The 24,496-nt window shown below is 41.3% G+C and overlaps 1 protein-coding gene across 3 annotated transcripts in view; it reads right to left on the reverse strand.

The window, feature by feature from the left end:
- LOC138621767 (proton myo-inositol cotransporter) overlaps positions 1-24,496 on the reverse strand; it is a 73,000-nt gene that overhangs the window by 40,233 nt on the left and 8,271 nt on the right. For all 3 annotated transcript variants that reach the window (XM_069700070.1, XM_069700071.1, XM_069700069.1), the window contains 2 exons: positions 22,556-22,715; positions 21,361-21,569 (listed from right to left, as the gene is read on the reverse strand). In XM_069700070.1, the coding sequence (XP_069556171.1) occupies positions 21,361-21,569; positions 22,556-22,715 (369 nt within the window). The remainder of the gene's footprint in view (positions 1-21,360; positions 21,570-22,555; positions 22,716-24,496) is intronic.

Here is a 24,496-nt window from a genome sequence, read left to right on the forward strand (position 1 = left end):
CAGAATCAGCACAGACCAGCAGAGGCACAGCGCTACCTGAGGTTGAGACGAGGACACAACACTGAGGCGCATGCATTTTTAAACTCCGTCTGATTTTCCATCTGAGATTTGTATTATTCAATGGTCAGACTGCTTTCCCTGCAGACACACCGCCTATCATCCGATGAAAAGTAACACACCCAAAACAATGAAGCATGCAGTCATTTTTCATTTGGTGAACAGAAGTACTTTCTTGCCTCTAGATGACAGTTCAGAGGGTAAAAAAAAACCCACCCATTTCACATGTATATTATAACAACTGTTGTGTAGGAATCAGCTGCTGTTACCCGGTTGAGCCAAAACTATGGGGGATATTTAGTCCTGAGGGAGGAGAGTAGAGAGAGAGAGAGAGAGAGAGAGAGAGAGAGAGAGAGAGAGAGAGAGAGAGAGAGAGAGAGGGAGAGAGAGACATATGTGGGACCATGATTGCCTCCAGGGTAACACTTTTACTGGACTTCCATACCTGAATACACACACAGGATTTCTTTTAAACAAAAAACAACAACATTCGAATTAAACACACTAATTGCACATTGTATTCCTTTTCTTTAACACATCCTGTCTCAACATGGCACGTGGGGATTTGATTCTGCAGTCGAAAGCGACGTTTTTTTTGCACCAGCATAAATTCATTGTCACATTTTCCAAATAATGCAGCTGGCCTGCCTGCCTGTGTTGTATACTGTGTTGAGGAGTGCAAAAGAGTTGGGTTCAATATCCATATATCCATGCAGGGCTTCTGACAGGAGCAGAGGGGGAATCATGATAGATCTGCCATCACGCAACTCTCCTCGCTCAATTATTAATAAGCTGCTTAAAAAACCTACAGGGGAACAGGGGAGCGCAGAGCTCGCAGACAGGAGCGCTTTTGTTCCTCATTTGTCAATGTTGCTTTTCTTCTGCTACACAGTAAAAACAAACTCTACGGTGTAAGTTTGTGTTGACACATCGAAGAGGCAGCGACTTCAGCCTGAAAATGAAAACAGACTTTATTGTCCAATAAGTTTTCACATCTGAGGGATTTGTCTTGGTGTTGTGGTGCATAACAAACAAAAACTAAGAAGAAAAAAAACGTACTTTACAAAGTGAGAAAACTACAAAAACAAAAAGGTGATATACAAGTACATTTTCACAATGAAAAATAAGCACGAGTACAAATATACACGAATGTGCAAGTGTAAGGATACAATAAATACACATAATTATGGTAATATAACGTGCCTTGATAGAGGTGATGAGGTCCCAGATGTGCAGCAGGAGATAGATGTCATGTTATTAGAACGTCTGGTGACCATAGGTTGATTAAAGTCTGTTTCAGTGCGGGTGTCAGGCCCTGTCGGTGAGGCCAGCAGCAGTCAGGAAGAAACTGTCCTTATTTTGGTCAAGACAGACCTCCACCTCCTGCCAGAGGATTGAAAAACTTTACGTTGGGTTGGAAATGATCTTTCCTGCTCGCCTCAGTGTCCTGGAGGCGAGGCAGGTTGCAGCCAATTGCCCTCACATCAGAGTGAACGATGCTCTGCAGTCTCCCCTCGTCCCTGGCAGTGGCAGCAGCGTACCAGATGGTGATGGAGGAGGTGAGGACGGACTCGATGGCGGTGTAGAAGTGCACCTCCATTGCCTCAGGCAGGTTGACCTTCTTCAGCTGCTGCAGGTACTATATCCTCTGCTGGGTCTTCTTGGTGAGAGAGGTGATGTTTGGCTCGCACTTGAGGTCCAGGGGTGATGGGGGTGGGTGGGGTTGTGTTGTGTCTGAAATCCACAACTATTTCAATTGTCTTTAGAGCATTGCACTCATTATAACCCCACATGGTCAGTCACTCACCTGTAGGCGGTCTAATGGTCCTCAGAAATTAACCCAACGAGGGTGATGTCATCTGCAAACCTCAGGAGCTCGACTGACTAATATCTGACTACATTTACAGTCTATGTGCACAGCAGACCGTTTGAAGGAGTTTGCCTTGTCACCTAGCAGGGGACGCTCTAACAAATCACCATCAGCGTGACCTATTGCAGCCTCTATTTGACAGGTTATGATCATTAGTTGTTGATCAGATGAAGGCAAAATGGGGGACGCTAGCGACCAAAGCCGTGCAAAGCGGACAATAACGACACTAAAGCACGACGCTGAGAAGCAGTGTGTGTAAGCGCTGATGGTAAGGTAACAAAGATATTGCTGTGACGTCACCACAAGTGTTGGGGGAGGGTTCTTGAACCCAGTAACTGTGGACTAGTAGGTAAAATAAGTCTCAAACCGCTAAACGTATCCTTTTAAAGTGCATGATTTCTTCTGGAGACTCTCTATGCAGGCAGGAGTGTATCTTCCCTTCGCGACACCATTCCCAGTATATAATAAAAGACAATATGTCTACCACCTACAGCTACAGCTCACACTGTGAACACGCAGCTGTCTGTACTTCTCTCCTGGGAATGAACTCCGTCTTAACAGCAGGAATAGAAGACGAAAGTGTCATGTGAAAATTTTCATCCAACATATTGCAGTATTTTTACTTGGATTGAGAGACAACATGCCTGGATTCTGAACTGCTTGTTCATAAAAATAAGGGTTAATTAAAAATGCATAAAATACTACTGTTTTATACATTATTTCAATTTGTGATACGGTGCTTTGTTTTTAAAAACCAGAGCAAACAGGCATACATTTCTAAATGCAATTTTGACAATTGACTAAAAATCCTCCTTCCCTCATGTAAGAATTTCCAAATTTGAAACTGCTGTCCGTCTGAAGCACATTAAATCACCTGAGTCGTACTGTAGCACTGAGCCGCTTTACAAAAGGGTCCGCCTGGGGGAATAGGTGGAAGATATTACTTCCAAAGCTTCTTCACAGCCCATTCTACAAATGATGACATGATTGCTCAGTGTCAAGAGTCAACCGCTCAACACATGACAAGTTTTGAATGTGGAGAGTGGATGCAATCTGTGCATCAATCTGTGGAGGACACTAAGTGATAGCAAACATGACTCAGAAAACCTGTGATTGGCGACATCACCCTTTCTGAGAGACTCATCGGTCTGTAGAGTAGCCGGGGAATAAAGTGTGACCTGCATTTCAAAAGGTGCCGAAATGACCTTCATACCTCCTGAATGGGATCTGGTTCTCACAGATAAGAGTCAGTTTAATTGGTCAAACATGTTTCTGTAGGACAGGTGATTACAGGAAGGGAGAGATAGGGAAAGTTGAGAGTATGAGGGTGAAGAAAAGGAAAGGAGAGGAGCGGAAAGGATGGGGTGGGGGGTAAGGGAAGAAAAGGTAAGGAATTGAGAAGATAGGAAAAGAAAACAAAGGACAGGGCAACAAAGGCTAAGGGGAATGAGATGGGGAAAGGAAAGGAAAGGAAAGGAAAGGAAAGGAAAGGAAAGGAAAGGAAAGGAAAGGAAAGGAAAGGAAAGGAAAGGAAAGGAAAGGAAAGGAAAGGAAAGGAAAGGAAAGGAAAGGAAAGGAAAAGGATAGAAAATCAAGCTACTGTCATATCTCTTTCTATTCAAATTAGGCATATAGTGTGAAAAACATCATATTCTCTGTTTCTGGGAAGCAGCTACAAACTGTTGTTGTTCCAGCACTATCGCCGTCATTTCCACGTGTACACTGCCTTCGTTGTGGGCCAGGAACAACTACAGGCTAACTGAGCTGTCTGGCTGGGAGTGAGCGCTAGATAACCCTTAAGAAGCTAAACAAAACCTTCCTATCTTCACTTTTACTTCAACTGGCTCCATTTCCAAGAGCAAAAATGACATCCCAAAATATGAGTGCAGGGGACGCCATGAACACTGTTGTGGCTGTCTCGGACAGAGAGACCGACTTTGCGGCTGCATTAGCCGTGCAAGGCGATACGGCCGGCGGGGAGCATCCAGAAACTGAACTGCCAAGAGCAAACAGCGACTGTTGGTGTCTTTGCTTAAACTGCCCTCTAATGCCAACAGAAATCCTTTTGCTGCAATAAGCATGTTACTATGCATGAAAGTTTCATTCCTCACTTGGACTGAGGTGTGCTGAAGAACTTCTTCAGGATCCCAAAAATAAACTGGGAAAGACAACTAAAACTGGCAGGAACGAGAGGGTAGGCAAACCACCGAGGGAGTATTTTTGTCACCTAAAGTGATGTTTTGGCCAACAAAGCGGGCGTGGGTGGTGATACGTGGCGGTGTTGAAGAAGCACGTCGTGTTGTTTACAGTAGCTGCTAATGTTACAGTATATAATCAGTATTAGCAGCTTTGGTCTTTGCAAACAGTATTGTCTGGCTGCTTATTGTTTTTTGGTTTAGTGGGCGTTACAAGGCGAGAGACTTGGCGAAGGGAACTGATGGATTTGAGGATTTGGTGTCAGAAGCTTGTGCCCAATGCATCCTGGTAAATGCAGGCACTGCCAGCTAGGCTCTGCAAGCAGGGTTACTCCGCACAATTAAGCTTTCTTGGTCAACATGCTGTAGCGTGCACCAAGGAATCTATTGCTTGAACTTTATATTTACAATCTAGCCTGGTGCACCCCTGGGTCTGGGTCTGGGTCTGGGTCTGGGTCTGGGTCTGGGTCTGGGTTTGGGTCTGGGTAGGCTCCATTTGGAATCCTTCACAGTCAGTCCTTCCTGCTGGATGTAGACCTCGGGTTAAATGTAACCAATCAGCTGGTGCCAAAACTCTGTTACCGTTGCTGCTATCAGCCCCCCGTGTCCATCAAAGCGTTTTGAGAGTTTAACTCTGTACATGTCGCTGTCACTTTTTACACATCCAATCACAGTGAACGAGGGGCGGGACAAACATACTTAACCACCGTCACTGGTCAGTGATTGGGCCGCCCCTCAGAGTGGCTGAGCGAACGATAATCCGAGCAGCATATCCAGATATGTGCACAATAGTTTGGTGGAGCCGGCTATTTACCATCAACACTTATTGCATATCAACTTAAAAAGTGGCGAAATCTCCCTTTAAGAGGAGGTGAGGGAGAGAAACAGAGGTATCTGTTGTCAATGGAAGCGGAAATTGAGTTGCATAATTCATTATTTGGTGTCTTTTAATATGCTGTTTTAGTTCAAATAAATAAAATAATTATTGTGTGACTACAGAAATAACACATGGGAGGGAACATCCACTTTAACTCCAGGTAACAAAAAATATCTCTTGAAAAATGTACTCCATATACGCAGCAACAAAACTGTGGAGAACTTTGTTATTATTTCCCATTCGAGACATTACCTCAGCTGCTATCACAGTTTTAGCAGCTTCACACGTTTGCAACAAAATGTTCACCGGGAGACAACAGTAGTTTAGTGGCAAAGAACCTCTCACATTTGATCTTATCAAAATCTGTTTAATCACTGCTTCGTGTCTGCATGAGTCACTTGCATCTCTTGTCTGAGCAGCCTTGAGACAAACTGAGTGAGTAACGCTCGTATTGAACAACGGCGGTTCACGATGTGCCAAGAGAGCCTTGCTCAAAACAAAACCTCTAATAGAAGATTAAGTAAACAAATCAGTGTCTGATTGATCTATTCAAACGCGGCAAATATTCTGAACACTGTGGAAAAAAAGAGAGTGACAGAAGATGAGAGAAAAACTTGTGTTGAGACTCAAGAAGAAAAAAAGTGTGTTTCAAGGAGAAAGATGCACGCTGTAACAGCGAGATAAAGAGTGAATAAAATACTCCTTTGAAACTTCTTATCGTACCTTTTAAAGTGCCGGCTCAGTGACTTGGGGGGCACCTAAGGCATTTCTATGTGGGAGAGGGAAACAGCTATGTGTCGAAGAGACAGCGAGATCTTAGAGTGATTTGTCTCCTGAAGGAAACAAGCAAACTGTCCTGCTGGGATGAAAACACCTTTTAGCCTCTCAGTCCAGGTGGTAATGTTACAAAATGATGTGTGTTTGTGTGTGCGTACGTGTCTTTTCATGTTTGAGTGGACACATTTTTGTTCAAAACAGCCGTCCTGGGGACATGCTTGCATTGTTAAGTCATTTTGGCCTTGGCGTTAAATTAGAGTCGAGTCGAGGTTATGCATTTTGATTAAGATTAGCATAAGTGGGTCGGGAATTAATTATTTCAGTGAGTGTCCATTAGATTGTACATAAAAAGGGATGTATTCTCCCGGTCTGAAAAGTGAAGTCAATGCAGAGGTGCCTCAAAGTGCAATTCGACTGAAGGCCACTAGGGGCTGGCACCAAAAAATCTCTGGCTCCAATAGACTCCCATTCAAAAACAGCAGGTGGGTGTAGTCGGGTGTGGATGGTTGTAGTTGTTAGCAGTTGTAGCTTTGCACCGTTGCTCAGAGCTAGTTAGCGGTAGACCATGTCTAGTAACGATCTCAGGTTTTCTCTTATGGTCTTTACTTTGATGTATTTGAACTGTAACTGTTCTGAAAAATAACATTTTTTTTTTTTTTTTTGGTGGATGGTTCATTAGCCATGGATGCCACCGCATCCACAACACTGCCATTGTGACCAAAACCAGTGTAATCTCTATCTTCTGCCAACAGTTAGGCCAAATTCATACCATATGCTGTTGATAGTAGATTGTGAGAGACAGAAATCCCTGTGTTAACAAATCATGAGCGTCTTGGTCTGAAATAAAAAAATCTCTGGAGTCATTTTGAAGTCTGCTGGCAATCAATCTAATGACTTATTAAGATTCATGACTTCCCAGCTGCACACCTGCCCTAATGCAAATGACAAGAGTCTTCCTTGGGGACACACACACACACACACACACACACACACACACACACACACACACACACACACACACACACACACACACACACACACACACACACACACACACACACACACACACACACACACACACACACATAAGACAGAGCGAGTCAGAGAGGCTTGGGGAAAACAGGAAGCATAGGCACCATTACCTATATCATCTGACTTTTTCATTTCTCTGTTTCCCATCTGGATGAGAATTTTGTCAAAGATAATTTACTGCCTTAATAAACCCCCATCTATGGATGGAACATTTGAGTCATAAACATTATGATGCTTGTTCATTTCACTTACAGCTCACTGAGGCCTCTGTACCCAAAATGTACCGATTCAACAACTTAAATTAAATAAGGCATCTCTGGATGAGTCACAGGCTCACTGGCGTCATTGCATTTGGAAAAATGGCACTGCGGGAACGGTATCTTCAGAAGACATGTTAAAGTAGCCTTTTAATCAAATTGTGCTTTGAGTCAAATAAGTGAAAAGCTCCAGTGATGCTATTAACAACCTCTTTTTGTTGTTCCTATTGTGAATCATGTGATGAATGTTCAAGGCTGAAAAACCACAGAACAGTGAAAACACACCTCGACAAAGTCTCAGATAAACTCACCTGCTACCATGAGCAAGGGAAGTGCGAGTCTGACTGAGATTGACTTTGAGGTCTTCCCACAACTTAACGACTACCAGTCGTTGAAGCCAAAAAGTTGACTACTCGTTGCATTTATAATATATATATATTTTATATATATATATACATTTTTGTGTGCATCTTGAAATGGTGTAAGTTCCAGGGCTTAGAGAGAATGTTATATATAACATCGTTAAAAATGAGATACACGACAGAAATACAAACCCACAATAATGAGCCTTTAAATGATCAATTCTACAAGTGCACAAACAAAGTGAGCTGCCTGTTATTTGTCTTAAAAAAAACTATCTCGAACAGCCCTGCTGGTTGTCTAATGTTGCCTCAGGATACTTGAATGTTTTAGATCGTGTTTGATGATGTCATATGATAGATCATTCAAACTTCTTGGGGGTCGTTCATTTCTTGCACGAAATGGTCCCAATGGTCTCTTTTGATGATTTTGACCGACATTGTCAAATAACTTTGATGCCAACGAGTTTGAGAAAGTGTTGACGGCCGGACCGAGAAGCCAATCATTGGAGCTGCTTATTTCACGGAGCTGGTCGAATCCGGTGGCAGCAGCAGCAAATGAATCGGTCCTCGACTCATGAACACTGTAGTGTCAAAAGAGTGGACAATTTTACAAAGTGTATGACTGAAAATGGCTTGCATTTAGACAAATAAGTTGTGCGTCAGGTACTTTAGCCATAACTTCCCTCTTTGCCCATGTTTTTGTCTTTTTGGTCATGCAGAACAGTTTACACTTTAAGATTACACATTTGTTTGTTTCTAGAATGACTTAAACTGGAAAATATTGTAATACCAGAAGCATATCTGAGGTGTATAAGACGCTTAACATTTTGCCAACTCTGCTCTGAACATTGTTTACCTGTTCTTTCTGCTCGCCACAAACAAGCAATCACCACGCTCGTCAGTGTTTATTAAATGTATTGATTTTTCAACAAAAAGAAATGGACGCTTACAAACGCATGCTAATACTCTGAAGATCAATGATTCTGCAGCTGCACAGTCAGGTCATGAATTGCAACAGCAATAATATACCAGCTAACATTAAATCTGGAGGTGAATGTATTCATGCTTGTTTTAGGGGCTCGCGAGAAAAAAGCCGGCCAAGAAAGAAAGCAATTACTGAAGAAGAGAGAAAGATAATTCCCTAATCTGCCCTCTTTGCTTTCATCAGTTTGCCTTGCTTTGCATCCTCCACTAATACAGCCTCCATAATAAATTCCCGGTTGGGACTTTGGTTTCATTTCCCTGCACTCCACCCTGCTAACCCTGCCATCAGCTCATTACTGAACAAACGGATGGCAACAGGAGCAGAAATGTGTCATCTCCACTCATCTTGTATCAAAGTATTTGCTCATATTACCCTCGTGAACATTTTTTTGTGGAAAAGTAGATTAGCAGAGGACAATGCCTGTTGCATGTTTAGATTCAATTAGGTCTTATTTGAAGCAGATCAGTGAACCCAGCTCACATCAATAAATAGTGCAGCCTTGATGGGAGCTGACTGGTACTAACTTCCAAAGCAGCTCGGTTTATCCAATGAAGTGACACACATTTTTTATTCCAACAACAATATGTATACACCTGATTTTAAATGCCTAAATGAGGCTGTTGCTCAGTGACTCCAAACAGTGTAATGAAGCCCTGGTCTCATTATGGTGTCCCTGTGGATTTAGGCAGACACAGAGCAGCAGTGAAGTTTCATAAAATGTTCAAATATCTTGAATAATTAATGATCAGTGGGAGAATTAGGACGGCGATGAAGGTGGACGCTAAAGCTCCCGCGGATATCAGTGTGTGTGTGTGTGTGTGTGTGTGTGTGTGTGTGTGTGTGTGTGTGTGTGTGTGTGTGTGTGTGTGTGTGTGTGTGTGTGTGTGTGTGTGTGGGGCATGTTGCTGTCTTGGTGTTCGTATAATAATAAGTAGCCATTTTATTAGCATAAAATCACTCAAAAAACAGTAGAAACATAAATATAGCTCTTATTATAGTATATTATAATTGATAGCCAACAGTTTTATTTGGAAAAAGATGGTTAAAAACAAGTTCAACTGAACAGGTGGTTAAAGTGGAAATTGCTTTTGACTTTAAATATTCGAGAAAATAAACAGTTTTCACACTGATGTGAAATAAGAAATATTGTATTAAAAAGGCTCTATTCAACACTACTTCAATTCCCTACAGCTCGGCTGATGTGATTATGTATGTACGGTACAGAGTCTCCACTTTAAATCAGTCTGAACAGTCGCTGCTTTTATAGCTTTCAAGTGAAGCCGTGTTCATTTTTATACAATGTACCCATTCATGTTGATTACTGCCTGCTCCTGTTTGCCTACTAAGATGTCTTATGTAATGCAGTGATTGTGGGGCTCTGAATTGAAGTCAAAAGTGCTTGACATTGAGCGATTTCTTTCATTTCTCCGACTCAAAACAAACTTTTTGCCTTGTTGAACAGATCGAAAGCAAACTTTGTTTAAAGGAATATTCCAGCAAAATATGAATCATTAAAGTCGCACTAATGTGAAATTTAAAACCGATCATTCATAGTGATGAACCCACTGAGAATCATCTCCGGACTTCCTCATTTCCTTCTGTTATATGTAGAACTTTAACATCTTTCAGCTCATTGTTTTGGTGTTATGGCCGACTCTGACCAGCTGTTTTTCACTACCTGCCCATCAACAAACGGACGGAAAGAGCTGAACATACTGCACTATTGTATTGGTGCAATTAGCCACTAAAGCACCAGATATATTTCTCAAGGAATGGTGGAGACAAAAAAAAAAGAGCTAAAAGGAGAATACATCTTGGACCCATGTCTATTAAGTGGACAGAAATGCAACTCCAAATGAAGCTGATATCGTTTTCACAACATCAACTTAATATAGTCATAATATGTCAATATGAAAAACCTGAGACTTTCTCAACACAGTTAAACTTTAATCATGCATGTAACTGGTCTGCAATGGGTTTGTCAGTCTCACTAATTAAAATTCCTCAAAGATTTCTGTAAAAATATTACAGCCAAATGTTTAAGTCCAAACAAGGTGAGTGTTTCATACTTGAGATAGATACTGGGCGGACTGAAACTTAAGAAGAAGTCTGTTTGACATCCAAAACAGACTCTCCTTAGTGAATGTTAAAATCCCCACTAATATTCTCTCCAAAATGTCTTTTATTGTTTTTTTTTACTTTAACTTCGATAGCATTAAAATTAAAAATAAAAAACTCCATGTGTCTGTTACAGAAACGTCATGAGAGTGCAGATAAATTGATCTACGGCTGGACGCTGCCTCCATTACTCCGTGTCCAGACGTGCCCTTTGCTTTTGTAAGGTTACATCTCAGTCTGCTCTGAACAAGGATTGTTATGAACAAGCTTTCCAAACAAATCAATGAGTTCAATACGGTGCGATATGAAGTTACTGGTGAAGCATTGCACTATAACGGCTGACAGGATTGGCCTGCAATATTGCCACAATATTGCTTCTCCATCATAATTGCTGCCCGAACACCTCCATTTTCCACTTCACTTTCTCTTTGTCTCCGACGTCTCCCCGACTCCTGTCCTTTCCTCCGCCCTCCTCCCTCGTCAGGGGTGGAGAGAGAGCAGACGGCAATCGGAGCTCATTGATTTGGGGCTGACAACTAATCATCATCACATCTTTCAAACTTATTTCAAGAAGATGAAGTAGGCACTCAAGAGTTTCTAGATCCTTCCTTCCACATCAGCTTGGTTTATAAAAAAAAAAAAAATCCTCACAATAACAATATCTTCTGTTAGACATAATAAGATTTGATCAGGACAGGGAACAAAATAAAAACCATGTGTTAAAAAAAAACCCCACTCAAGATCAAATTTATTTTTGAGACTAAATTGAGCTAAAAAAATCTATTTTCTTGTTCTTCAAACTTCAAAGACTAGTGTGCCAAAACTACAAATTTAAATTACACTATATTTACAGAAAGCAGAAGAGACTAAAGAATAAGAAAAAAAAAAAAAATTCACATTAGAGGAGCTTTTTTTAAAACCCGATTTTAAATGTTGTACTCTTGTTGAGTAGATTTTTTTTTTCTACTGAACAAGCATCTAAAAAATGTATTTCATACAGTATGAAGTGTACCTTATGGAAAATCCTAGCAGTATCCTATTTGTCAGGAGGTGATCATCGCTGTATGTGCTGTTGTTTATTATAATGTCACCGTCATTATCGGCTTTTTGACCACAGGACATTTTGCACCTTTGGAAATTCATCATGTTTTAAGTGCACGTGTGTGTGTGTGTGTGTGTGTGTGTGTGTGTGTGTGTGTGTGTGTGTGTGTGTGTGTGTGTGTGTGTGTGTGTGTGTGTGTATGTGCCACTGTTATGTCTGAGGTGAGAGGAAAAGGGGAGGTGAGAAGTGTTGTTTCCATGGTAACCACTAAGCCTTTGTTGGTTATTTTTTTTTTTACCACACACACACACACACACACACACACACACACACACACACACACACACACACACACACACACACACACACACACACACACACACACACACACAGCTACATAGTCTTTGCAGGAGTCATGAGTAGAGCCACTGATCACATGTTCAGACACGGACATGGAGGGGAAAAGGTTAGTTATTATTATTAGGAGGTTTCTCCTGTGATTTCTCAGCTGCAATGTAACAGCAGACTTTAGAAGTACTCGAAAAGGGCAAATAGACAAATTGATGGATGCCTGGTCTTTTAATTCCCATTCTGACAAATCTCTCACACACTGAACTTCTGTGTTTTCTCTTTATTGTGTTAGAGACAGAATCAGGATTCAAACAGAACCGCCACACCCTCAACAACGTTAAGTGAGGGTGGAGCGGTTCACACAGTTTACACTAATGTTTGGTAAAGTGTGAGGGGAGGGCATCGACAATTTCAACATGCTTTTCATGTAATTGGCAAAAAGAAAACTTAACGGTTTGCCTGACTAAGAACGTAAACACTCCTCACTGTCAAATCTTAATTAAAAGAAAAATGACAGCTTTTCTATTTGGCCACATTAAAGACATAAATGCCATCAACATTATAAGGGAGTATCAGAGAGATGCTCGTAAAATGGGAGCTTATTATTTCCCACTCTCAAGTGACGCATTGTGCAGTCACATAACGTTCATTCAGTAGCTCTGGAGTTCCATCCGTCTGTTGCAAAAGCTATAACGGCTGCGTTGGACAATTCTTTGACAAATCCTCGTCGTGTCTGTTCATAAAGTTCATAAATTAATGCGCTGCCTTCGTGTCCGCTGGGAGGGGATGTTACAGCGCCTCTCAAGTACTTTAATCATATGCTGAAATCCTGCATCCGCCGCCACTGCACAGGGCTGCATCTCTTTGTCATAAACACCACTAATGCTTTAGTTCTGGTTTTTTGCCCTTTGAATCTGCATGAAGAGGCTGTTTAAATGCAGGCAGAAGTTGTTTCTTTTTCCTCCCAGACTCTCTCCTGCTCCCAGTCAGAGGACACCCCAGGGTGGCGTCTCCAAACATCGGATCTATTGCTGATAATATTAGCAACGCATGTTGCGCATTGCTGGGACACAAGTTGCTGTTTTATAATCCACTTATTTCGCCGTCATCATCGCATCACTAAACCCAAAATGCTCCAATACAACAGACTGAAACAATGCTGGTGGATATGACACCGTGGTATTGGTGCGATGTTGTTATTGAGCTAGTTGATATTTATTTCTGCACACGCCTCATAGTTTATTTCAAATGAGTCGAACGTTACAGACGAACCGTGACCAGTGAACCGAACAGGTCGTATGTCTCACTTGAACCGTTTTGCTCCAAATGTCAAGTCAGCAAAACTTTGTGTCATTTCTACTATGAGCGCAAAGTGACACGTACAGGTGGTTGATGATGTGTTTCTGTTCTACTGTGAAGTTCAGATTTATGTCGCAGGACGGTCTGAGTCAAGACTGCAGTTCAGCCACAGCATGTAAAGACTGTTTTTATTTTTTTTTTTTTTTTTTACAGTTCTTACAACAGCAGTCATCAAAGCCAGCAATGACCTGCCAGAGATCCAAATATCAGTTACCACATACTTATGAAAATGTTAAAATGAATTTAGGTTTGTCTGTCTTTTATAAAGACGTGAGTAAGTGACACTTTATCATTAGCAAGATGTGGGGAAAAGTGGGATCCAACGAAATACTTACATTAAACGGTTACGTTTTAAAGGCAGAAGAGTATAAACACACATAATTCACTTAAACACGGATTCTGACAAGACCAGAGATATATTGATATGGTGGTGTGACGTGATTTTTAAGGGCTAACATTGATACAGCCTTTCCCATCAGGCTAACATCACCTGCACTTCACGTAACTTCAGCAGGCTTTACTTTCATAGTAAAGTATTTTTCACTGAAACATGGTGATCTCTGTACATACAGTATGAAGGGCCCACGATCCACAGATACATCTCTGTCCAATAAAAAACCACGAGCTTAACTTTACCTTCGGACAAAATGCAACTTAACTTGCACCGATGTGTAAAATGATTCTGTATATTACCAAACATGTAGTCAAACAAACTTTTTACTTTCTCGTCTGAAAATATAAATACAAATAACAATGTCATCTGGGGATCCTAGTCTCTTCTAAATGGGTCACAGAACTCAGGTCATCAGAGTAAAGCACATCAGTTGGACCCTCCTGTCCTTCCTACCAACAAGCACGTCCTGTTCCTTCAGTCAGCTGGCAGTGATGTCACCTCACCATGAATGCTCACAGACTAACTAAGCCAGAGTTTTTGTTATTAATTCCCCCATCTGTCTCTTCACCAATCTCTCTATCCCTTTCATCTGTCTGGTCGCTAGGTGACAGCTGGTATACAGGTCATACGTTGGTCCTGCATGTGAATTACAAATGACACAAGCAGTGCAGCCACTGCACGATGAGGCGCAGACGGTGGTGGTGGTGCGTTGAGCGAACAAAACAGCTGGTTTTAACCAAATGCAAAAAAAGGATATCGAAAAGGAGGACTGTGTGCGCGACAAAAGCCAAGAGAAAAATCACGGAGGTGAATTTGGAGGAGAGAACGAGACAGGAGCAACGTTTGTTTCATGTTCTGCAGAGGAGTGACAGCACATTGAAAAGGTCGAATGATGTTATGTCCTTGTAGCGGCTGCCCTTTGTGCCCGACTCCCTCCAATTCCTTTTAAAAGTCCAATTTGCTTTAAAAACCTCATTACGGTAATGTCACAGGGAAACGTTTTTACAGAGTGAGCTGAGGAAATAGAACTGTTTGAAAGAGGTTGGCCGTGTATAGCAAGTCGCACATAATTGATAAAACAGACATCTAAAAAGTTATCTTGTGTTGTTATTTAGGATTTAAGGTGTAATTTCTATAGTTTGATTACTTGGTTGAAACTATTGTGTCCCTGAGTTTTCACCCTGAAAACAACTTGCACTGATGTGTCACGTGATTCTGACCCACAGTACAAGAGGCTCTGATTGGCTGTATGACTTCAAAATAAAAGTTAGTGAGATAAATAGAAATGTAAAAAAATCATTGAATTTTTTTCCTACAAGTTTCATCTGATTAAAATTAAGCTTTCTCCTCAGGGTGTTTTTTTTGTACACTGAAAGAATTCGTCCACAAGGTAAGAAAAAATATCTGCTGACTAAACTATATTTAGCGACACAAAACTAGTGATCAAGGTTTATATATATATATATATATATATATATATATATATATATATATTTTTTTTTTTTTTTTTCTTTCTTGTCTATGCTGTTCTTTTCTCACACTGCTCCCCTCTCACCCTAACCGGTCGAGGCAGACGGGTGCTCATCTCCGAGCCTGGTTCTCTTCGAAGTTTCTTCCTGTTAAAAGGGAGTTTTAACTGTAACTCATTTGAATAACTTGCATTATTTCAGATTTAAAAAAGAAAGATCTTTCAGAAAAACATGTCTGAAACTACAGTATTTCACTCTACACCTCACATATGGCTGTTTGACTTGTTTCTTGTCAGCTCTAGCTGAAAATTAGACTGAATACCTTACTAGGACAAACTGACAAGCCTCCACCTGGGAACGAGAGGTCCCTGTTTGCTTTTACAGGTGCTGAATGGAGGGTCATCAGCTGCAATGAGCTGCACCTGGTCTCGCTGTGATCTGCCTTTTCATTCTGCTGTCTTGATCCTTTGAGGGTAGTTTCCTCTCTTCAGATCAGATGACATCTGTAAAAAAATGTGTTACATATGATCTAACTTATGGTGTTGAAAAATAAATGACGTTGGGTCAGCCGCCCTCTCGTGTTGCCTCCCTTCGTGTTGCAGTCTTTGAGCCAAGTTGTGACAAAATCAAGACAGTTACATTGACACAAGTCTAAAAACTTAGTGCATGTGGTGGTTGACGAGACTATATTTGAGAAAAATAAGATATTTTGACTTTTACTCGTCTCGTAGTGTATACAGAGCAGGTTCAATATCAACAAGCTGCTTCTGAATAAGAAGACAGTTGCGTTGCTTGTTGCTTCTTGACACCAAACAGTGAATCAAAAAAGTCCTTAAATGCATTTTTCAATTCCATTCAGTGATGAGTGTTTGATATCTTCAATTGATTTTATTAAATACCTTACAATTGTTGAGTTTTCTTCCAAAGTCTGCACAGATACTTTTATAAAAAAAAGTCAAATTTGGTTTTCATTTATTCCATTTAAAAAAAGGAAAAAAAAGATTAAGTGTTTCTACTCATTCTGGATTATGCTGATATTTGTTCCCCATTATAACACCAAATGTTATTTCTCATAGTTTATTTGGCTTTATTTTGATACGTCACTTTTTTTCTTACTTTCATCAAGTCAATGGTTGCATTATTTTTTTTTTCTTTGTATTTGTCAGGTTTTGTTTCCTCTGTGATTCTGTGCATTTTTTTGTACATACTTTCCTATTGTTGGTAAAACAGAGATTTTTCTGGCTCTCTACAGAGGCTTAGCCTCTCGTCAAGACAACACACTTGGTCAAGGTTGTTGCAATTGGCAATTTTAATTTGGATTTGCGAACATTCAAGAGGAAACAAATACTGAGAGTGACGTTTTACTGTAAAGTGCAGCGTGTTTGGAAAGTAGCTTATTAATGAGTTCAGACAGAAAGGAGCTGTCACTGTGAAATATAGTCATTGATAGTGTTTGGTTAATGTGCCGTGGGCATGCTGCCAGTTCAATCCTCCAGCCTCATCACCATCATCATCACCAAAGCAAAAATAGAAGATGCCCCGTACACAAAAATAATGGCGACGTCTCTGCAGCGAACGCTCAACCATCGTTACATTTTCTGCCGCCCTAATTGGACTTCCAGAGAAGACCAACTTGACCGAAACAACAATCCTATAAGAGTCTGGATGTTGAGTCCATGAATCACACGCCACACTGAATCCACACGTAAACCACCGGCTACAAGATAACGAGCAGGCAGCTCTGCGTGAGGCGCCGACCTGCTGCGTCTCCGCTCGTACGCACCGACTGACGAGGAGTGCCGAGCGGAGTTACAGTGAAGGTTGAGGCGAGACGCTGCAAGGAAAACGACACTGCAGGACACAGACGGAGTCCCACAAGAGGGGCACTGTGAGAGTGTCTGCTTTTATACATCGGTGTGTGATTATTTGTGAGTGCGTGTGATAATAGGCTCTTCTTCACCGCGGGCCATTCAGACCCGGGGGATCTATAAGTGCCCTTCCTTCCAGACACGCTGTTCTCTGTTGTCGATGCTGATTAGTTGCAGGATGAATCTAATTTCCTCTCCTCTCCTTTAGACCCCGCTCTTCTTCTTCTACGGCATCTTCAAGCTTTTTGCTCGTTTGTTTTTTCCCTGCCATTTGATCTACTGCCGCGTCCCGTCTTTCTCTTTCTTTGATTACTTGCAAAATTACGTACAAAACTGACATCCAAGTATCACGTTAATGTTTACAAACTTTTGGCTCGGATGCTATTGCATATTCAGACTTACCAACAGCTACAAAATCCTGGGGAAGTACAGTACAGCACTCTAACTTTTAGATTCACAGTTAGAAAACTGGATTCTCTGTCTGTAGCTTGTGGCTCTTCTAATATGATGTCGTAGTTTGTGAAGGACAAGTGATACCCATCACAGCATCGGGCTCCAGATAAAATCACTGCTTAAGTAAAACTTACATTAGAAAAACAGATTTCACCCTTTTCAAATACATGTTTGGTCACACACCGGTCTGAGTTGAGTGAGCTGCAGCCTCTGAGTGGAGACTAGAGGCTTGTCGGTACAAATAGCCTGCATATGAAGCGTTTAGGGAACATTGGTAAATTGTAGCATTCACTGACAGTCTGCATGCGAGATGTTCAGGGGATATCTGTAAATTGTTGTATCTCCTGACAACGTACATGTGAGGCATTTACGGAACATCTGTACATTGTACTATGTACTGATAGTCTGCTTGTGAGACGTTTAAGAAACAACGGTAAATTGAAGCGTTTAGGGAACATCGGTCAATTGCAGCTAGAGAAAATGACTTGGGTTACACACTCCCCCTCTAAACTGCATAAGTCTCTGCATGCATATTCCACATGGGCACAAATGCTCTGAGCAGCGAGTCCCCCGGTTGGATTCACGGCAGGCTGGACCTTTGCTTGCCTGCTCTGTTTACCCACTACCATTTCTCTACCACCACACGAAGACATACAATACCAAGGAAAATAATGCTGAAAAAGTGAGTAAATACTGGTGCATTTTTTTTTTGTCTATAGAGACTAGTCTGAGCTATGTTTGAAAAGAGAGTAGCGATAAGAGGGTAAATACCGGATCAGACTGTGTGTGTGTGTGTGTGTGTGTGTGTGTGTGTGTGTGTGTGTGTGTGTGTGTGTGTGTGTGTGTGTGTGTGTGTGTGTGTGTGTGTGTGCGTGTGTGCGCGCACACGTACGCACACACACACACACACACACAGACACAGAAGAGAGACGGAGACCGAACATATCATCATTGTCACAATATTAGTTAATAAAGCTCAATTTGCCATCACTCTGACAACCTTGTTCAATACAGTCTGCTCGCACCGGCAAACCTTCATATCAGACCGGCTGCATCCATGTAGTCGATCAAAGGTCAGCTCGCACAATAATTGACCACGAAGAAGAAAGCGTTTTCTACCTGCTCAGTCACATTATCCGCCCTCTCCACCAGAGATCTCTATTTTCAGCGCTGATTCACCTCATTGAAAGCTGAAATGCGACAGTGTTGGTCACAGCAGCATCTGAGTGAAAAAGTACAGGTTCTGAAAACTGAAAAGATTTCATATCAAAGTAAAGATCTGTGACATTTTCAGAGGATGGTTGACCTAAAAGAGACTCACTTCACTGAGGCTTGTAGAGCATGCTGCCCTTAGTTCTGTTGATGTGTGAGGATGCATTTACCATCACACAGCGAAAATTGACAGTTACTTTGAACACCGAAAGCCAGCGGAGACGAAGAGACAAACAAAAAGACAAAAACTCCACCTGCAGAAACTCGAACCGAGTCAATTAGACGTCGGACAAATGACGGCACTTTACCGCTCGCACTCTTTGATTGACAGGTTAATGCCATTGCCCTGGGAGTCAAACGGATACAACAGAGCGACTGAATGACTTATTTGCTCCTTCAATAGGAAAGACTTCATCGCACGGCAGGAGGGGAGCATAACCAGTGCAATCATCCTCACTGAGAAGGACATGAAAGTGAGTGGAAAGGACGCTGCTGTCGTCCCGACGACCGTTCAGCTGCTAATAAATGAGCCGAGGAATTAAACCAGTGACTCCCACAGCGCAGTATGCGAGCTCTATGGAAGGTTTTTAAAACACTATATATTAAGTTATTACACATCTAGAGGATTATTATAATGCAGTTTTGACTTTGCATTATTTGCATAATATATATATATTTAATTGTGGATTTTAGTAGTGACTTTTACACCATTCAACAACACCTGAACTGTTCACTAAATCTACTTGACAACCAAATGCAACCGTTCAGATGGACAATAAACACATATTTGCGATTGCAGATTAGGAAATGATTTTAAACTTGTCTTTTGAACTCTTTTAATGTTAAAGGGTCTTGTTTTAATTTCCACCATGCTGCTGTATAAAGCCTACTTCCACCCTCTGCTTTGCATGGACCTTCATATACTGCACAGGTAGGGATAGCGTTACTTTAAAGTTATAATCCTTGAGGTTGTAACACGATTGATCCTCAGCACTAGCCAGCCAATCTATTTGCATTCAGTAATTACTAGTCTATATAATAATTGACTTAACCCATGCAAGATTGAAACTGCTTTCAAAACAATGCTAATGTGTAAACATCACATCAGAGCTGTACTCCTAACTGCTGCTGCTCTGCATCAAAGGGGGTCACGTAGAGAAACTCTAGTTTGCTTTTACTTTGACGCAAAAATACAGGAAACTCAGTGTATTTTAGAAGTTTGCACTGTCTGGAGTTGTTCAATAAAAATGTGTCTACTGAACAAGACACCATCTTCTTTTGTTGACGGGATCAGTTTTAAAATATTCCCGAGAGTAAAGGGACAAGACGAGCTGCCACAGTGAGCTGCAGACGACAGGCTGCCAACCTCCAACTCCTCCGTAAGGTAACCAGCTTTACACATAGCTGCTGTGTGAAATGAAATGAAATGAAATGAAATGAAATGAAATGAAATGAAATGAAATAAAATAAAATAAAATAAAATAAAATAAAATAAAATAAAATAAAATAAAATAAAATAAAATAAAATAAAATAAAATAAATTCCTCTCTCTCTCTCTGTGTGCAGCATGAAATCAGATCACAGCTGACATTACTACCGGCTGATCTATTAAAAACAACGCGAGTTTGTTTGCCTGCAGTGTTGCCTTGCTGTTACCACGAGTAACTATTGGTCTCGCAAAAACTACCGGGGCTGAAACACACTGTGTTGCTCATCTGTGCACTAAACTGCTGTCAGTAACACTTTAATTAATGGTGAATGAATTATCAAGGATTCATGCATGACTTAAGCATTACTTCATGTATTCATACTTCATGAAATCATCAGGAAGTAACATGAGTTTAAAGTCTTTCATTAATGTTCTCAACAAATTAATTAAAGCATTAACTAAGGGGAGTACACATCATCAATGATTATGATTTATTAAGCATGATCATAAGGAATTCCAAGCAAAAAAAAAAAAAAAAATTGGACCACTGCACCAAACTCTGCAGCACAGAGCACATAAAAAAAATGATCACTTATCTAAGCATTATTTACTCATTAGTTCGTCATGTTTGTGGCACAAAATGAAGCGGTGAACATTTTGATCTTTACTGTGGAATGTGGGTAAAACTGTGGTAAGTGCTCGAACAATAAATGGGAGAATAAATGTTTTGCAATTATTATGATAATAATAATAATTATATTATGTTTGTGTCTTATTCATAGTAACCTGAAGGTAAATGGACACACAAAAATCAGCCAATCACAGCACATAGCTCATGAACGCTGTTGAAATCCAAACACTGTGGTCATCAATAACTCAACGTTTGCTTGTCATGGCTTTATTGTTATTGCGTCCCCTCAATTAAAGTGGTAACACTTCATCATGATCATGCTTAATAATTCATAATCATTGATGATATACTCACCTTAGTTAAGGCTGTAATTTATGTGTTGTTCATGCGTGAGCTCACGAATGAAAGAGTTTGACCTCATGTGACTTCCTGACCAGTCATGAGGTGTTAATGCAAATAATTCATGAATTAATTCCTAATAATGAATGTACCCTTACTGTAAAGTGTTTCAATGGCGTTCAACTTCAGCAAATAAGAGGACAATAACCAACTGCTGCACATACAGCTGTGCCGGTACTGTGGCAGAAAACCCGATTCTCCTGCCCCACCCCCTTCCCCTCACCTCCTCCGCTGTCCTTCTCCTCTTCCTCGATGCTGTTTTTGATGCCGTCGTACTCCTCGTCGATGTTCTGGTTGCCTCGGATCTGACTGAGCACGCGGCGGGCCTTCTGGGTCAGCCCACGCTGGATCAACCAGCGAGGGCTCTCCGGCAGGAAGAGGAATCCAATGAACTGGAGCATGGCGGGAAGCACCGACAGACCCAACATGTACCTGGTGGGGGAGGGATGGAGGGAGGGAGGGACACTCTAATTATGATCACACATTTCAATTCCAACAACATTTCAATAGCTTTCAACAAGAGTTTATGTAGATTTGCCAGCAGGCATCAGGTGGTTTACTTCATAAAAATTTACGGCTTTATTCAGACTTTTCTGCTTAAAATAACCTCAGCATTTAATTTCAACCCTGAAAATAAAACAAGGTGTTGTAAGAAGAGGATTTACATGCAAACAAACACACCACTTACTGAGAGTCTGGTACAGCCAAAGGCAGCATTTTGAGTGCATTTATATAGTGTTGAGACCATTTTTAAAATAAAGCATTTTACATGGACACATTACGTTGACAGCAAACCAAAACTATAAAGTGTCTTTTTTTTTTTTTTTTTTTTTAACTCTAAACTCAATAAGCATCTCCAAATAGCAATTATCATCTATGAATCACACCAATCTGGGACTTTCTGAACAATCATGTCCATCAGAACTGCAGCCGAGGCAACTCCTTTGAAAAAAAAAAAGGACAATTCTTATCTTGGATATCTCACAGCTCAATATTCAAACGCTGCATTCACGCAAACGCAAACAGACGAGGAAGAGAGTGAAGTAACAGATAAAAGAGAAACGAAGGACGAAGTGAGAATTGGACTGTATCTTTCAAACGTACAGAGCTGCTGCTCTCAGTAAATGTTAGAGGCTGACCTGTGCATGTGTTGACATTTTGAATGAGGGTCTGAGCCAGAATGACTTTTTCTGGCATTTGACATGATAAGAGCCCAAAGAAAAGACGCTCCTATCATATCTGAACATGTGTCCATCGTAAAGAGAGATGTGGAGCCATGCAGCCCTTCAGAAGTGTCTGACTTGGATTTCTTTTGCTGTCTTTCCCGTCACCTGAGCGGCATTTGTGCCTAAACATGTGAAATGCAGTGTTCAAGGGACTTTCTGTCAGATATTATGTGAAATAAAGTTTCGTCTGACCTCCAGCCGTCGTGCTGCAGATAGCTGAAGGCGCCGTCGATGAGGCTGGCGGTGAACTGTCCCCCGGTGATGAAGAGGGTGTTAACGGTTACCAGCTGACCCCTGAGGTGCGGTGGAGAGGCCTCGGCGATGTACACGGGCACCGTCATCGAGGCAATACCTACACAGGGAGGGCAGAGAGAGGGAGAGGACTGTTAGAGGCACCGAAGCAGCATTTCTGAACATTCGCTCAGATTTGACCTCTGATAGGAAACACGTGAAAAGAGTTGGTAATATTTTATATATATGAAAGAATGTAGAGCACATTAAGCTATCAAAGCAAGGGTTGAGGCTAAACAATGACTTATGTGCGTTGACATTCACATTTTTTTATGAACGGTTAATATAAAATCAGTCGCTCAAAGTGATACAAATCACAGATAACTATCACCTGACTCTTCAGTCCTTTCAACTCTAAAGGAGGGTTTTTAGCATCTTTTAGCTCATTGTTTTTCAACATCCGCACTCGACCTGTTTCAAGTCCCAACAAGAAGCTGAGTTTGGCTACAAAGCTCTGATAAATCATTTCACTTCACTTCATACATACATTATACAAAATACATTATCCCTGTGACACTCAACTTCTCAGGTATTAATGATAAAGCTATATTATTTATGCCAAATAACAACAATTTAAACCTTAAACTCACCAAAGTGAGTAACTTGACAGAATTTGTACTCATTACAATCTTTTGAATGTCTGCAATGTCTGCGACAAATTTGACTTATTTGACATCTACAACATGAGCAGAGATATCATGTGGCTTTAAGGTGAGATCCAAGACACAGAAAGAATACTCAAGTCCATCTCGGTTCTGTACTTTTACACACGCTCAGTAACGCACACATACAGTCACGTGCACACTTCTGTACTCACATAAACACAGAACAAACAGTGTGTTCGTTCGGGATGTGTCTGACAGGTGCCATAAGACTGAAGCTTTCTGCAGTTGGTTCCTGATAAGTGCTATTAATAGTCTCCCACTGCTTTCTATACACCCCCGCTCCTCCCTTCCTCCCCCTACTGCCACCACCCTGCCCTAGACGGACACCATGGCTACGTGGCTACCCGTTGCTACGGAAACCACTTTGCTGGGAAACCAGACAGGCTGTCTCCAAGCGGGCACCACACTGTTGCAGCTCTGGGAAGACAAATCGAGAACCAGGAAAGAAGAGGATATTTGCTGCCCCCCCCCCCATGCACTTCAAGAGGAACATCACGGCTCAAAGCCTTGTGGTCAAGTTTCTGCCGAGTGTTCAGACAGGATGATCAGAGGAAAAGGCAGTCGCAGGCCAAAACCATCTGCCGAGCAATGCATCCTTTCACTCTTACATTTTTATTCAAAGTGGTTCCTTGACTGTGCAAACATGCCCCGAGGATTTTGAGGCGAGTCGATTATCTTTGTTGGGGCTAAAAAAATATATAATTATCATCTGATGGCGGAAATCCGAGATCCAGATCATTGCAGAAATCTAATCAGCACCGAGTCTGTCTGCTCAGGCCATTTTGATGGAAATCCATTCACAAGCTGATGACAGACAGACGCAAGAAAAAGCTCCTACATAGCTTACAGCACCATTTCTGTTGTAAATGCGGTGTTTTTGTTTGGTCATGTACACACCGCACTGGTCTCACGACGTGTAGCATTCGTGACACCAACTACAAGTTTCTAAATACAGTGATTTTGCTCGCTGTGTGGAAGAATTGCACCTTAAGAGACCTTCATTTGACGTTAGTATTCGGCTGTTGTGGTCTCTGCCTGCTGAGGATGTGAGAAACATTAGCAGCACTCTCAGCTGCTGTTTAGCAAGAGCCTTTATTTTCATAACGTTTCCTTTTTCACCCTGTAGGTGAACTTCTGTACGCCTCTCTATAAATACCCATCATAAGGCTGCAGACTT

Source organism: Brachyistius frenatus, unplaced genomic scaffold (genome assembly GCF_029030835.1).
Source record: "Brachyistius frenatus isolate BFR_SWC_R1_liver_20210118 unplaced genomic scaffold, ASM2903083v1 Contig_32, whole genome shotgun sequence".
Classification (NCBI taxonomy): Eukaryota; Metazoa; Chordata; class Actinopteri; family Embiotocidae; genus Brachyistius; species Brachyistius frenatus.